Source organism: Chiroxiphia lanceolata, chromosome 1, assembly GCF_009829145.1.
Source record: "Chiroxiphia lanceolata isolate bChiLan1 chromosome 1, bChiLan1.pri, whole genome shotgun sequence".
Classification (NCBI taxonomy): domain Eukaryota; kingdom Metazoa; phylum Chordata; class Aves; order Passeriformes; family Pipridae; genus Chiroxiphia; species Chiroxiphia lanceolata.
The window spans coordinates 77275393-77292763 of record NC_045637.1 but is presented as its reverse complement, the minus strand read 5'-3'; the positions used below and the strand labels follow the sequence as shown (position 1 = coordinate 77292763).

Genomic DNA, 17371 nt, shown 5'->3' with positions numbered 1-17371 from the left:
TCTGTGAATTCTTAGGCTCTTGAGCCTGATATATTTGTTCATGCTTCTTTTAATAGTACCAAGCAAAAGAATGTAATACTGTTTTTCCCCAAGCTAGACATATTAAAATTTAGTAGTGTTTTCATATTTGTACGTAGGAATCTCCAAGAGGTCTTTGTGCCAGACACTGTAAAACTTTATAGCAGAGAGGTAGCTTTTTTCCCTAAAAAATGTTCAGTCAAAGAAAGAGCTCGCTCTGGCATTCCTAACAATGTATACTTTATTTGAGTAATAATCCAATTTACTAGTATGCATTTGAGAGAGCCTGAGTAATTAGTACCTCATTATGTAATCAGTCTGAGTAATGCTGGTGTTCAGGACAAGTTAGAAGATAACTGTGGGGTGCCACTTGTAAATAAGAAATTTCTCTTTTTCTCAGTCTAAACTTAAAGATTTTGAACTTGAGTATAAGTATGCATTCATACCCTTTTCCTTATTTCTGCACAAGATACAGTAGGGTTTATTTATGTATTTATTTAATGAATTTAATGAAAAAAGTCTGTTGCCTTTTTTTTTTTTTCCTCTTTACTGCACTTCTTCCCTTTCTCTTCACCATGGTTTCATGATGACTGAGCTGTTGTGGAATATTCAGCTGGTTTTGTTGATCTTAAACCAGAGCAGTCCTTGGGCAGAGGAGGTCTGGAAAGCTTCAGCTGGGTGGTGTTCCCTCCTAAAAACTAACCGAAGATGTCATAAATGAGTTGTCAGGGGCACTCCAGCTCCTCCAGCTCAGGGGAGGCTGGCATGTGGCTGCTGGAACCCTCTGACTTCAGCTGCATGCGGGTCTGAGGGATCTCGGTTGAGCTCTCAGGGAGTGCATCTGGGTTTCACGTTTGTAATGAAAAATGTTTAACCGCCTTGGCTGCTATCTTAAGATACGTGCAGCTTTGTTTCATGCTTGTCCAAACCTGTTTTGTTCTTTCTTGCAGCAGACTTTCCTCTTACTGCAGCTACACTGCTGGGAAAGTAGGGGGGTGGAGAGCCAGTCCCGATTATGCCAGTTTAAGATTTTCTTGCTGACAAGTGTTGTGGCTTTCCAGGGCAGTTCAGCCTAACAAGGCGTGTTGGTGGGCACCTTGTTTAGAGAATATCATGCAAACATGAGAGTCCTGAATGTCTTGAGGCTTTGACATTTGTGCCACAGCTAGCAAAGGGCCTCGGTAACTTTTTAGGAGGAATTCGTGGTTGAAGAGAGAAAAACAAGGCCCTGCTGCAACAGGCTGATGTGTGTAGCGATACTGGCCCACCATGCTTCTCCAGGAGCTGCTGGTCATCTGCTAGAGACTGCTGATGTTGTCTAACCACCTGGTCCTGGAGAAAAGTAAGACTCCAAGGGCAGAATATACTCTGTAAAACAGTAAAATAAGATGGCTTTGCGCTTTTTGAGAATAATAACATTTATGATGATTTTTGATGCTAAAACCTCCTTGAATAGTTAACCTATCAGAATATATTATTAAAAAAACCTAACTTTTTGCTTACTGTACAGAAGAATTATTCCACCTTCTTCCTCCTTTCTTCTGTCAGTTACTATTTTTGCCAAGTTGCCTGAGCAGCAGTAAGAGCAGAGGGACTCCCTACCCTCTGCAGTGACCCTTGGTTGTCTGATGGTAGAAAGGCAAGGTCCCTTGTTCCTTTCCTCTGCAGACACAGAGTCCTTTTTCATGGTCCTGCTAGCAGGGCATGTGAGAGCAGTGCCTCTCAGGAGGGATTATTGCAGAATTATTATTTCAGAGGATTTGCAGACATGGGCAGCCGTCCCTGCAGTAATCATACACTGGCAGGTTCCTCTCCAGCATATGGAAGCTGGTATATCTATTTTTTTTTATTTCTAGATTGAAGCTGACAATCTCCCCATACAGCCATCTCCCTATCTTCTGGGAGAAATAGGAGTGTGAGATGCCCCTAGTTCATGTAGGACGTGCTGGGAAGAGCAGTATAGCCCTTCTTAGCCACAGAAACAGCACTGTGGACCAGGGTGTTGAGGTTCAGTGTCTCAGTCTCTGGGAAGAGTGGTTTACTGGGGTGCAGAGCTGAAGCTAAATTTCTTCTCTTTATCTCTGGCAAAGCCAGTAAATCCTTCCAGCATGGTGCATGAAGCTTTCTGTTGTGGCCTCTTTTAGCACTGACACGGGCTGTGGTGAGCTTTACTACGGAGCCCAGGAAAATCAGCAGAAAAGCTGAGTGAATGATCCTTCCTAGACCCAGGTTAATTCTACACATGGACTATCCCGTGTCTCTGAACTGCAAGTACTGGCATCATGGTTAACACATCTTGGTGGGAGGAAACTGTACTCCTGCTGTATGGAGCCAGCTGAGATTTAGCTCCAGGCTAGACTATGAAATACGGCTAAAGAGCATCTTCTGTCCCAAGACTGTGCTGCTCCTTCCAATCGTTATAAGTGGCACTGGGTAATTCTGAGTGTGGATAAACCACCTGCACTTCTTTGGTTTTGATTTGCCAGTGCTTCCATATTAGCAAAAAAAAAATTGTTGATATTTAGGGTGCATTCTTGGGCGAGGGAAACTGTGCTGTTGTGCGACTTGCGCTAACTTGGGCAGGTTAAAAGGCAGCTTTGGACACCTGCTGGTATGTCCCTGCCTACAGTATAATTACCTCTGCATGTCAGAACCGGGCACATAGGAGTGGTCACCTCTTCCCACTGTTGTCTGAGGGCAGCTTCCAGTTATCTTCAGTTAGAGCTGGAAAAAATCCCAGTCGCTGTTTAACTGAATTAATGGCTGTAGTGACAGAGGGAGTGGCCATACCGTTTCTCCTCAGACAGCTCTTTCCTGAAAGGCTGATGAATTGTTTTGAGATCAGTACAAATGATAAAAATGAACTTTGAAATGGCATAGCCTTGTTAACAAGGCTGCTATAGAAACTGTACTGTGTGCTTAGGTTTGGGGGAAATGCCCAATGTTTCATGTTCACCTGCCCATAATTTTGCTTTGAGTATTCTCCATTGTGTGTCATGTGTCGTCATGTCCATATTTATTTTCATGGATAGGTGTCCTTAGGAGCTTAATGTGTTCAGATCCTCCCTTTTCTACATAATTTTTGTGGAAGGGAAGTTGAATAGACAGTTACCTCATTAAAGGATTGCTTTGAGCTGTAGATAAAATATACCCTTGGCTCTCTTCCTGGCAGTATAGCTGTGTCAAAACCTCACACCACAGGCCACCTGCAGGTACAGCAGGTAGTAAACACTGGCTTAATGAAAAGCCCCTCTGATCCTTTAAATACAAGAAAAGAGCGACTGAGGGGCTGATGTTCAAGCCAGGGTTGTACCCAGTTCCTATTTCCTGGGCTTGAGCAACAGTAAGTAGTGCCAGAGGTGTGGGTAGGAGCGTGACATGCAGATTGCCAATAAAGGGGAGGGGTTGGTTTGTCTTTACAAGGCAATTACTGATACTGTAGAAATACCATTTTGTGATATTGTGGGAAAAAAAATTAAAAGTGAGCTTTAAAAAGAACTGTGAAGGGACTCTGGGTTTTGCTGTCTTTTAAAACAAGGAGCTCATGCTTCAGTTTGAACTTAGGCTTTCACAATTGGAAATTACATGAAGCTGCGCCGGGGGATTTTAGATTAGATATTAGGTTCTTCACTCAGAGTGCGGTTGAGCACTTGAACAGACTTCCTAGGGAAATGGTCATGGCACCAAGCCTGCCAGAGTTCAAGGAGCGTCTGGACGATGCTGTTAGTCACATGGTTTAGTTTCAGGTAGTTCTGCAAGGAACAGGGAGCTGGACTCTGTGATCCTTAAGGGTCCCTCTCAACTTGAGATATCCTATGATTCAGTGATCTCTGTAAACTCACTGAGCTTTGTACCATGTCTCATATTCAGATTTTTTTATTCTTGTAACATAAGGGCAAAAAACCCAGTAAAACTAATTTTTTTTTTAAAAGAAGCAATGATGAGAGGAGATCCTTATCTAAATGTCAGCTGAGTGACTTCAAAAGGTCTTGAAAATGATCCCGTCAAAGACAATTTCAGGCTCCACCAATTCACTCTCATGTTAATCTCTTGCCTATTCTGCTTCTCTGGAAACATGTCAATATGGAAAGATCTAAAAGGTGTTTTTTAAATTAAGACAGGAAGGTTCTATTGAAGCAGACACATTACCGTTGTGAACAAAAACTTGTTTGATTAAAAAGCTGAGTACAATCGAATATTGTTACAATGAGGCATATAGCACTTACACTAGTAGAAACCAAGCCAAGATTTGGAGAAACTAAAAAAAACGGGGGGGAGAGGAGGACATAAATTGAGAGTTTTATAGTTAAATGTTGTCAGGAGATCTGAAAGCTGAGATAGCATATTTATGAACTTCCTCTATGCATATGCAAGTTGTCATGTCTTTAATTCACAAACAGCTTTAAAAACAGTCAATGCAAAGGGTGTTTTTTGCCCTCAGCACTGGATTCATGATTAATGCCTGCCAGTATCCTTTTCTTGCTCTATATTATTGTATTGCCCTGATGTGTTTAGGGCATCTTATGTAACATTTACACTCCTATTTCAAATAAGAGCTCTGATTTCTTGTCTGACAGCCCTTGTGTGTTACCTGTGACATTAGGTCCTCCCTTGGGTGTGGGCAGAAAGACAGGGAACCAGCTGACTGACAGCTGGACTGAGGTGCACCTCTGCCAGGGTGGACACTTTAAATTCAAAATTAAATGCATGTGTGGGATGGAAAGCAAGTTCTTGCCTTGCCAAAGGGAAGGTGGCAGGCAGGAGAGGACACCAGGAGGTGAAGGAGGGAAACTGGGAGCATAATGGCGGGGTGAGGGGAAGGGAGGAGAAATGAGTGCAGATAGGGGAGATTTTGCAAGAGGAACACAGAGATGGAGATGGTGGTAAGTCCTGGAAGAGAAGCATGCTTTGCTCTGTTGCCAGTGGTGTAAGACCTGCAGGAGGAGAAGGTGTGAGGGCACTGGGTCTGTGGAGGTTACTGCTCGAGCCTCTGTGGGTGATGTGTTTCAGGACAGAGATAGTTGTGGGTTGTAAAACTGTGCAGACCTCCCTGACTGGTGCATTGCTCTAGGAGTGTGCTGGATCATACTGCCAGTAGCCATGTGCTGTCTGTACTGTGCTCTTCTGCAGCCTGGCTCCTGGCCAGGTCAGTTACCTCACAGCTGGCATGAGGATGGCCCTGGCACTGGAGCCTGCTGGAATGCTCCTGCAGGTCTGTCAGCTGGTGATACTCAGCCAGCACCAGGCAAGCGATCCATAAAGCTGTGTTGTCCAGCTGCATCTGACTGGGTTGGGCCAGGCCTGACAGAAGGAGTAGGGGAAACCTAAGCCCTATATTGTCTCAGTGCACTGAAATTTGCTGTCAAGGCCATCCATTTCCAAGCCTTTTTTCTGGGTCTGTTTTGTTTTTATTCCCTTGCAGCCCTCTGCAACTGCAGCCTTACAGAGGGAGTGCCCTAGCCCAGTGGCTGTGGTCTTCCTGTGCAGGGGGACCAGCTCTCTCCAGGGTGATGCAAGGACCTTTCAGCCATTACAGCTGGTGTTGTGGCAGAGCCTCATTGGTTTTGGTAATAATACAGTGGTGATAAGCACCACAGACTTTCCTGAGACGAGCTTCCTGCCAAGCAGCTGTACCTGTCAGCAGCTCCCTAGGTAGCTCCTGGTCCCCTCTGTGCCCAGCTTCATGCAGCTGGGACAGTCTCTACAGGGTTTGGGCACCGTTGTACCCATGGACTACAGGGGCTGTGCCAACAGCCCAGGCAGGGTGAGTTCATAGCGAGGTTAGAAGAAGGTAGAGGGATGAAGCCCAAAGGCTCATGATGGCATTGCTCAGGTTTTATTTGGCATCCTGGAGAGCATCACTGGTGTGTCACCTTCTCTGGCAAGCCTTCATTTGGAACAGGATTTGCTCTGCAGGGATGGCCTCTTGGAGCTCTGGCTCCCATGGAAGCATTGCTGCAAAGTTGCACACAGGCTGCTCCTATTCTAGTCTCAGAGACAGTCCAGTCAGCTACCTACCAGGGTTTTCCTCTTTTTTGTCTTTGTTTTTAGAAAAAAACCCTATTGAGATGAATTGTGTTGTGTCTCAATAAAACTGGTATAATTTGTAGGCTGCTTATTGAACACAGTTGTTCTACTTCTTGGAAGCAGGGCATTTTTTTCAAATTCAGTCTTGTTCATTCAGTTGCAAGTAGACATTTTTTATCTGATGTGAATCACTGAATAAATATGAATTTGAAACTTAAAGTTTCACTTGTTACTTGCCATGTAAATGATGTTGACAGGAAAGCTAAGGCTTTCGGTGCCTGCCATTGTCCATCCGCTTTTCCATTGTGTGGAAAAGGATGAATAAAGGGTGAAGCTTTTTTAGTGTTTTGTTCTTCCTCCTGAGAAGAAGAAACCACCAGTTTTTACCCCCTTGTCCTTTGACCTAGTAAAGCAAAAGGAATATTGCCCTTTTTTTCTGTTTACTGGGTGCTGCTTAGAGTAACACTGACTTGGAAGGGCCTTTGGTGGGGTGTCCCAGGAGAGATGGAGGATTGAACCCATGGGGAACATGGGTCCAGACCTTCTGTTTCTCTGCTATGTGATTGAGTCTACTCTGGGGTCAGAAGCCTCTCCCCTGGCTTCCTGTGCAGCCAAAGCTGGCTTCCAGTTGAGACCCTGGTGCTGATCAGCTATCTGGCAGGGAGCTGAAGGCCCATGCTGTGGTACATCTCCTGTGTCCTCCCCTTGGACTGCTTCATTCTGTCCAGGATTGTGGGAAAACTTGAGCAGCTGCAATCCTCCCGTTTCTATAATCACAAGGAGAAAGGAGCACTTTTCCATGGTCAAGAAGGTGCTGGTGACATGCTAGAAATGTTGCACATTTTCTATAGAGCTACAGTCACGGTATTTATACGTGGACCTCTTGAACATTGAGCTTTTTGGTGTCTACAGGTACTGTAAATTATACAAGGTCACTTGGAGACAAAGTATAGATGCACTTTTTTTCCCTTGTAAAAATTAGTAGGGACTGCCTAGAGGCTTGGCTTACTATAGTATACTCTCGGTAAAATGGATGTGTTTAATTTGAATTAAATTTCTTACTTGTCTTTGTAGGCAAGCCCAATTGAAAGGTCATAAGTGCTGAACCTCTAATTTGAAGCTTGTTCATACTTGATGATAGAGCTTGTCTATGAATGGAAACAGTTCAGTGTATGGAGTAAACTGCCTTGAAGTGCCTCTCATGAAATAGGTGTTAGGTGGGAAGTGTTGATCAGACAAGCTTATTGACAGTGGTCAGTGTGTAGGGAAACAACAAAGAGGCACGATTGAGTGGGTTTGCTGAGCTGTGCTGTGGCGATGACCAGGACTGCCGTCCTCGTAGTGTGCTTCCCCACACTGTGGAGCCTGGGAGCAAAAAGGGATATTCTGCAGGGATGTGAGAACCCAAAAGTTGTAGTAGGAAAGCTTTCAGGGGAGGTGCTACAAGCCATCGCTGGTGCTGTCTCCGCTGAAGGCTGGGGAGAACGTGGGGGAAGGCTCTGGGACAGACTCCCAGCACTTGAACCTGGGAGCAGCTACTGGCCAGGCCTCAATGAGTCTGAGCAGGGATATGAAAAGTGGACTGAGAGGAAGGGTTTGGAACGGATTTGATTGATAGGACGAAGAACAAAGACTGAAAATGGCAAGAACTAAAGTGAGCAGAAGTTAAGAATAAAGTACAAGATTACACACAATTTACAGGTTATGTCTTACTCAACTAATTGGGAAGGTACAGTAATGTGCTAAGTGGTCATTTAGACACTTTGCATTAGAGATCAAGATTAATATCTAACTGGAAAGGGAGGCTGGGGAGTGGGGTGATTCCTAGCATAAGTGGGGAGGAATTTTACAGAATAGGTGGCTGATTCTCAGTTGATGTGTGTGTGGGATTGTTGCTTGAAGAAAAGGCCAGTTAGTCACAATAGTAATGATATCTGTTTGGTAATATTTTTTTCTTGACATTAATAGATGCCTTACATAAGATTATTTCATTTTCCTTCATAGTTTAATAGGTAAGAAACTTCATTGTGGCATTTTCTTAGTTGCTTTGAATGAGATTAAATTATGTTACATCAAAGCAAGCCTTGGGCCCTGGTACATCTTGTTTCCTGAAGGATTATTTTGGGACAACAAGGTGGATGTCTAAGGTCAGCTGTTACAGAGAAATAGTAAATTATTGGACAAAAACATTTCTTGGGTCGCAGTCTTGTCATGATTAACCATAGAATTTTAAAATGTCAGTAGTTCATCTGCTTTACATTTGGTCTTAAATTACTTTTGATTTATAAGAGAGCCTCCTTGTCCTGTATTTTAAGTATCTACTTAGACAGTAGATCTCTTCAGGAAAAAAGAGTAAACTACTACATTTTAATTTTTTGTTTAATCTCTGGGTCCTTGGACTTGTCATGATTTATTTTCTTCCCTGGAACGTTGCATTCCACAGCTTGTAATGTGAGCTCAAGGCCTCTTTTTTCTGCTTGGACTCATGTATAAAGACATTTTGTAAGATTTATTGCATTCTTTTAGCTTCTAAACACGAGGGAAACACAAATGATGATCCTCAGTTCAGACCAACAGCAGAGAATGAAAAAAGAATTGGTATTCTTAAGTGGATGTTTCTCTGTACAGTTCTGTGTGTTTTGCTGGGCTATGGTGCCTTAGAAAACCAAGGGCACTGATGTTGTGAACACACAAACCAAATCCTCTGGAGCTGCTCTTGAGTCATGTGGATTTTCATGGACATCACCATAGCCATCACAGTTGACTCTCTGAAAAGCTCACATAGAATAGTCTCTGCAGTAGTGGCAGAAAGGCTGTGGGCTTCACTTTTTGGGTCAGTTAGATTTGCTTTCTGGTGCTTGTGGGCTGCCCAGATGCTGTAGCAGTTGGTTTGCTAATATCATTGGCATTATTGAAAACATAGTGGTTGGTTGGTTGTATATTTTTGGTTTGTAAACCTGTCTCAGATAACTTCTATATAATACTTCTTTGTCTTCACTTTCCCCATCTTACTGAATTTTGTATTTGCTGTATTTTACATTATCCCTCTGGTTATATGGATTTGAGCAACTTAATTTAAATCCAGTGAGTGACAAGACTTTAATATTTCTGTTTTCTGTGTTTGCATATCAGGATTATCTTCTGTAAGACCCTGCAGTTTTTAGAGTACACCTAGAGTTGATAAAAAATTTTCAAGAGGGCAGCAGAGGGAGGTTGGTTGCTCCATTTCTGTTATCCCTACCAAGAAACCCTCTTGATTTATTGCAATAACACTGGTGGCAGGGACATGCTAAGCTGCGTAACCATTCCTGAGAACCTCAGCACTCAGTACTTGGCATCAGTCAGGCAGTACCGCATCCAGCGTGTGTTACTGATGGTGAAGCTGATGGCAGGTGACCAGCTGACGTGGCTACTGCCTGCATGGTGGGTGACAGCTGTGACTGGTGGTCCGGCTCGAGGGTGCAGGCAGGCATCTTGTCCCCATCTGGAGAGTGGGGAGCCAGTGCCCATGGCCACCCTTTGCTCTGATCCAATTATCAGTCTTTGAATTAAAGAAAGAAAGAAACTTGAGCCCTCGCTGGCTGGGGGTTGTGTTTGGGAGGGGTGATGGTTCAGGTCACTGTGTGGAAGGGGTGTTTTAAAATGCTTTCAACACGTAAGCTTTTCAGTAGACTATCTTGCAGTTTCAGTAATGATCTAGCTTGCTTCAGGGCTTCCACGGTGCAGACAAGCCTACTTCTATCTTTAAATAAAAATCTCAAAGAATTCTCACTAAAACAATGAAGATTGTTAAATTCAAATACCAAATTGTTGATCAGGAAACTTTTGGAGTACCTTCTGCCTTCCTCCCATCTAATATGGATCATCAGCATGAGGCCAAAACCCCATCTCCTTGTGAAAAACACCCTGAGAGGTTCAGTTGTGTGTGGGCTCTGTGCGGGCTGGAAATCCCAAGTATGACTTTTAGCTTTTGAAAGAAGTGGGGATTGTGTGGGTTTTTTGATGTACATAAGTACTTAATTCAGCATTCTCTTAAACTCACTTGACTCGGCTGTTGTGAAATCTCTTGATGCCATTTAATGACCTGATTCAAGTAGGATTTTTTTTCACTTGGCATCATGTCATGAAATGATACAGTAAAAGAGAAAGCATGTGTAGTCCTGTCATTGAGGGCCTACTCTGACGTACTTTACTTGTGCTAATAAATTGTATTAAAAATTAAATCTTTTGTTAAAATACAATTTCCGTTAGAGCCTGAGTTTAGGGGTATTTTTTCTGTGCAGCAAATTAATTTTACATTGTTTTGTGATATTCCCCTTAAATGGAAGGCTTGAAAGACAACTTTTTTTCTTTTTTTCTTTTTTTTTCACATACTAGATTAACTGTGCAGAATAGCATTGGTCCCCTAGCTTTTTAGGTTGCGTCCTCATTTAAGTCCCTTTTTAGTGTGTTCATCACAGCACCAATAAGCTGTGGAAGCAACAGTAGAACAGTTTTGAAGTATTCTCCTTTCCCAGTGAAATGCACTTGACTCTTGTTTAGCTGAGTTTGCTGTTTTGTCTTGTATTTTTTGAGCTTGTTCTTTTGTTTTTGTTCTTTGCATCGGTCCATCCTATCTGAACCTCTAATTTTCACTTCCATAGTAATATTTAGAATTCCTATTTTGCATGCTGTCTCTTTAAGGTTTAATTTAGAGTTTTCCATGTATTCAGTTTGTTTGTTATCTTGAAACATTTATATCTAGAAAGGAAAGGAGTTTTTGCTGAATTCTCATTTAGGGTTGTCTTAAATCTTATTCTAGTTTCCTGCGTATTTCACTTGACCTTCCAGAAGTGTCAGCAGGGTCCTTGAGGATGGATGCTCCTGCATTCTGCCAACAGAGTCCTCTTGAAGTTCAGGAGCCAACTTGGTCATCTTCCTCTTCTTTGTGCTGACCCTGCAGAAAGGCTCTTAGTTCCTATTTCCTGAGGATTTCAAGTGCTGTAACATTTCATAACATGATCTTCTAATTAGTAACGATAAAGTTCAACATAGCTTTTCCATGTCCTTATCCTAATAAGAGTGTGATTCAAGATGAAATAATACAAAGCAGGCCTTTCAGGGCTTGAGCAGCAGGGCTGCAAAAAGCCCACTTTAAGGAGTGGAGGTCTGTGCATGTGATCTTGCAGTCCTGTCTCATGACTTGGATCTCATTAGATGATTTTGACTGAGTTTTTACTATGGTTCTGGTAAAAATTAAAAATAAAGGAAAAGTAGCTACCCAGTGTTGCGGAAGAGGTCCTCCTCCTCTCTAATTTGTGTGGCAGCCATTATTAGTGGTTGGTGTGTTTTCTAGCTGGTCAACGCACCATCCTATCTCTGACCCAGCTCACAGAACCATTCCCTCACCCAAACAAGAAGGCAGTGGGAGAGATGAAAGTATGCGAACAATGAGCCTGAAGAAGAGAAAATAGTAGGTTTGAGTGGGAAGGATGAATCTGCAGAGACCATCTTCAATAGTGCTACCATGCACAAGTCAGTTGTCACATTGTTTTTCTTGGTGTGTTTCTGTGAATTCTTTACATTACTTAGCATGCTCAGTGATGTATGGGGTGCTGTGCCTACTCTACTAACCTGTGTATCACATATCAAAGAACAGACATCACAAATATGGAGATTATCCTCCTAGAAGTGATGTTTTACTTCCTTACCATGTTCACAGGATAGGTGCCAGCCCATTTTGGTTTCCTGATTGTCTTATTGAGTCTATTTTTTTAGCCTTTGTTAAGTTGCTTACTTTTTAGGATTTGCTCTCTTTAAATCCCTTTTATTTCCAAATCTTTCAGCTTGTGGTATTTATGTTCTGCAGTATGACTTTTGGGTTTTTTGTTATGGTTCTTCTGACTAGGAACTGCAGTTTATTACTTTTGAGATGTAATTATCCCTAATTCCGCTTGTACTCTGTGTGGTTAGTCTTGGGACTGCAAACACACTTTTCAGCCCCAAAAGTTTTGCTGTGAATTTATGCTTTCCACATTCATTCTGTCTGTTAGATATCTGGACCTCATGCTCCTGTATCATATACAAGTTTCTGCTCTCTCTGTCCATTCTCTCTGCCCTATACAAATCCTTGTCCTGTCATCTTGATGTTTGTTCACTGCAAAATAAGGTTCTGATCTCTCTGTACCTTTTTCTCTCAGTTAGGGATTGTGCTTTGGATGCTCTGAATCTATAGGAACTTTCTGATGGTTTGCTCACATATCCTGTTGATGTCTGTGATGCTGCCCAGTGTTAGAAATTTGTTTCCTGGATCTCCTTTCTCCCCTAGCCTTCCTTTGGCATGCTTTCTGCTTGCATAAGTGACATCTGTAACGGTGCGATGGCCTGTGCCAGCATTTGTTATGCCTAGGATACTATTTTAATGAACAAATACGTTCAGACAGTACTCCTCTGTCAGCTGATAGGATATCCAAGTACAGAGCTTTGATGTTTATTCTGATCTGCCTTCAGCTTCTTGCTTCTTCAGCCTCTTTTTCGTGCTGGTCTCAGCAGGACAGACAACATCACTGTTTTCCTGGATGGCCTCCTACGATGACACTTGTTCAGTCTTTCATTACCAGGAGCATATGTAAGGTTTTATGCTGAAAAACCTCAGAGGGGTTTTTTCCATCTGCACAGAGGTGGCCCCTTAGGCAGTGCTGCACGATGTGACCCCCAGCCTGCAGCAGCAGCCCCCCGGTGCTCACTGGTGCTTGGGCTGATGGTTATGTCTCTGCTTCCATCTGCTTGATAAATATTAATTTAAAGGATTTTGGAAGGGTTTTGGTTTTTTCTAATGTTTCACATTATCAAAGTATTTGCATTAATTCCATGCTTTGACTTCCTTACGCTGAAATGGTGCCATTAGCAGGGACGAATGATGCCTGAGGAGCATTGGCTATGAGAAGCAGGCATATGTCTATAAGGGTGATGTGCCAAGATGTAAATTGAAAGGAAATGGGATGCTGAATTCGAAATCTATTGTTTTATAGTCTTTAGTGATGTTATTGGTATTCATAAAAGTTTAGGTAGATTGAGGATGTGATGAGGGGAAGGCTGTGGATATAGTCTACCTGAACTTCAGCAAAGCCTTTGACACTGTCTCCCACAGCATACTCCTGAAAAAGCTGGCAGCCCACGGCTTGGACAGGGGTACCCTGTGCTGGGTTAGGAACTGGCTGGAGGGCCGGGCCCAGAGAGTGCTGGTGAACGGGGCTGCATCCAGTTGGCGGCCGGTCACTAGTGGTGTCCCCCAGGGATCAGTGTTGGGCCCAGTTCTGTTTAATATCTTTATTGATGATTTAGATGAGGGGATTGAGTCCATCATCAGCAAGTGTGCAGATGACACTAAGTTCGGGGGGAAGTGTCGATCAGCTGGAAGGCAGGAGGGCTCTACAGAGGGACCTGGACAGGCTGGAGACTTGGGCTGATTCCAACAGGATGAGGTTCAAGAAGGCCAAGTGCTGGGTCCTGCACTTTGGCCACAATAACCCCATGCAGCGCTACAGCCTGGGGACAGAGTGGCCAGAGAGCAGCCAGACAGAAAGAGACCTGGGAGTTTGGATTGACAGGAAGCTGAACATGAGCCAGCAGTATGCCCAGGTGGCCAAGAAGGCCAATGACATCCTGGCCTGGATCAGGAACAGTGTGGCCAACAGGTTCAGGGAAGTGATTCTTCCCCTGTACTCAGCACTGGTGAGGCCACACCTGGAGTACTGTGTCCAGTTCTGGGCCCCTCAGTTCAGGAAGGATATTGAGGTGCTGGAGCAGGTCCAGAGAAGAGCAACAAGGCTGGTGAAGGGACTAGAGCACAAGTCCTATGAGGAGAAGCTGAGGGAGCTGGGGTTGTTCAGCTTGGAGAAGAGGAGGCTCAGGGGAGACCTCATCGCTCTCTACAACTCCCTGAAAGGAGGTTGTAGCCAGGTGGGAGTTGGTCTCTTCTCCCAGGCAGCTATCAGTAAGACAAGAGGGCATGACCTTAAGCTCTGCCAGGGGAGGTTTAGGTTAGATATTAGGAATTAATTCTTTACAGAGGGGGTGATCAGACGTTGGAATGGGCTGCCCAGGGAAGTGGTGGATTCTCCGTCCCTGGACATTTTTAAGAGGAGACTGGATGTGGCGCTGAGTGCCATGGTCTAGTAACCACAGTGGTAGTGGATCAGGGGTTGGATTTGATGATCTCAGAGGTCCCTTCCAACATGGCTGATTCAATGATTCTGTGACAGGGTGGTTGTTGGGTCATGGGTTGAACTTGATCTCAGAGGTCTTTTCCAACCTGGTTGATTCTGTGATTCTGGGATATTTGTTATAGTTTTATGGAAGATCTGTAGAAGGGTTTTCTGACTGAGCTTTTTTAGAGCTTTTACTGTTTGTGTGGAACCAGCTTCAGAAATTAATCTCAGAAGTCAATTAATTAGAAATCTGTTGGCTTATTCATTTCCAAATATCTGATGCATGCTGAACTGAGCATACTACTTACATTAGGAGTAATGACCACTTCCTGACTGGAAAGTTAAATAGAAACATTTAAGTGGATTTCAGATCAAACATATGAACACTTGCAGGCTATTAGAGCAATAATTTTTGTTTTCTGTTTTGCACTGTAAAACATTTCCTTCCGGAGTAATTTGACTATAAGTGGGCTTTACTGTAAGGGGTGTTTTTTTGTTTGGTTAGTTTGGGATTTTTGGGAATGATTATTGCTTGGTTTATTTTTCTCCCAACAAAGTCTAACAGTAGTCCAGTGTGAAACGAGATTGCATTTACCCTTAAACAGGAAAAGATCTCAGTGCACTGTTAGTATGTACTAGTTTCATATTACCCATGTATGTATCTGGGGCTTCAGTTGTTATCAGAGAAACTATACAAGAAGGTATCACTGGAAAGCTATTATATTTTACAAGTCTGCACACTGATAAACTGGTTAAGAAATAGGAATGGTATGAAAGCTCCGTTCTCAGATGGAAGTGTTTGAGTGTGTGCTCTGATTATTATATTGTCTTTATTTCCCCTCTTTCAGGTATTCACTTATAAGCAGAGCACGATCACACACCAAAAAGTAACGCCTATGCATCAAACAAGCACAGAGAGCGTGGAAGACATGGCAGCACTTGTAGATCTCCATGAAGGCTCCATTATGCACAACTTATTCCAGCGATATCGGCAAGATAAAATCTACGTAAGTTTTTTCTAAACTTTAGAAAAATATCCAGAGGGAACATTTTTGAATGTTTTAAGTGCTGTATATGTTTTGCTGTTCTGTGCTATCTCCTCTCCTAATGTTCTCCAGTTCTTTATGTGTCCACATAAAGCTGAAGTATACCTCATCTAGTGACTTCTCATCAACAATGATGGAAGGAGAAGGTAGCTCAGGGCTGGCCAGGCAATCCTTCAAAAGCCTTGAAAAACTGGTATGCTGCATACAGTTACACTTTCAGTGACAGGGTTGTGTAAAGGGCTCTTATTTTTCTCTTCTCCTTTAGACTCTGCCCCAACAATATGTGCTGTATACATCACCAGAGAGGATGTGGTGGAATTTAGTCTGTCACTGCCATTTGAGATCCTGCCAGGCCAAGATCCAATCCTGATCAGCTTCCCCTCTTCTACTGTAGTAGAAAGGGTATTAGGAAAGAAGCATTACGATTGTCAAGCTGAGGATTTGTGCCATTAAATACAAATAGTTGGAGTTTGGAGTCTGTTAGTCAGTTTCAAAAACTACGCATTAGTCCACACAGAATTCTTTTTCTTAACTCTGTCATGAAGCTTTTTTTCATTAGATTTACCTGCTCCTGAAATATTTTTGTTAATCTTGAACTAACTAAATATGAATCTTTCCTGAATCTGGAAGTACACTAAATGGGAAAAAGATAGAAGGAATATTAGCAGCAGTTGCAGATTGCAAAATCAGACTCTTTAGTGGTTCAATGGTGAGTCGTTTTGTTCGTTTAGTTTTTTTTTTCTTTTATTATAATTGCAGAACACAAATGACTTTTGTTTGCGTCACATATCTAGGCCCTTGATTTGGCCATATGCATGCTTTATTTCAAGCTTCATCTATTAAGTTTGGCTTCTATATTTTTAAATATAAACATAGGAAAGTGTAAAATTAAACGTTCCCTATATTTAGAAATTTCTTTATGATAAAAAGCAAAAAAGGGCAAAATGAAATAGTATTCCTGTGCACATTACCCTTAAAGTGGCTTGCAGGAAGAATCCTAAATATTGAGGCAGTTCTCTTTACATGAGTCTTTACTTATGTTTTTTTTTCTCAAATTGAATTAACCATTTTGCATTTCAGAAAAATCAGTAAACAAAAAATTCATAGCATATGTCCTGCATGTGTGTGGAAAAACAGCTACCTGATAAAAGTTTAGTTTTCCATCAGTGTTGTCAGATTAGAATATGATACTCAGTATGAGTCAAAATAAAAAAAATATTGTTTTTTGAGTCATGATGTGCACTCGGAGGACATGTCTGTTTTTTAAAAGCATTTGTGTATGTGGGTGATTTTTTTGGTGAGGCATAGAATAGCCTTATTCTGAAGAGACATGTCCTAGCTTATTTCTTAGCTTGTCAAGGCAAGTTTAGGGTGTTCTAATCCTTGGTGCTTTGCTTGGTGTAGGTTCCTAGACAAACAGGTTTATGTGCTGTTAATGATGACAGATCTCCAGTTGCTACTGAATAGCATTGTCCCTTTAGTTTTGCTAATTTAACTCCTTAATCTTTTGAATCCACTTCACCTGAAACATGCTTGAAAAGGTGGTCGAAAAAAAAGGTGTGTTTTGAAATGCATATGAAAGCCTCCCTGTTGTCCTGTGTATGTAACCAGGACTGGATTTAAGAAGCATCTTCTTTTCTCCAACCTCATTGGTACCCCACTCCTGCTGTGCCAGTAGTAGTGTTTTAGCAGGAGAGGGCTTCAGGAGCAAAAACACCAAGGAAAGCTGATTAAATGCCTTGAGTAATTTTGTGAAACTCCATAAATATAGGAGCATGTATTGTAGGAGAGGTTGTTGTCATTGTACAATGAACTGTGTCTTTTCAAACCAAAATTTTTTAACTCTGTAAACAGTTCAATTATATTTTAATGTTTAAAGAGAAAAAAAAGACTGAGAGGTACATTAAGTTTACCTTTGTTGAAGGTGTACTTGCAGCTGATCATTCATACTTGCTTGATCATTCTGCTTTGGGACCAAACTAGTTCTGGTATAGGACAATAGAAGCCATTGAAGTTCAAGTCAGGAGCAATCAAAACTTTCCAGATTGTACATTTGCCATCTCCCTTGGCCAGGAATTGCTTCATCTACTG

General features: G+C 42.4%; 1 protein-coding gene across 1 annotated transcript in view; it reads left to right on the top strand.

Moving 5' to 3' along the window:
* MYO10 (myosin X) overlaps window positions 1–17371 on the top strand; it is a 161569-nt gene that overhangs the window by 55289 nt on the left and 88909 nt on the right. Inside the window, exon 3 of the mRNA XM_032712055.1 lies at window positions 15083–15241. Coding sequence (XP_032567946.1) covers window positions 15083–15241 — 159 coding nt within the window. The remainder of the gene's footprint in view (window positions 1–15082; window positions 15242–17371) is intronic.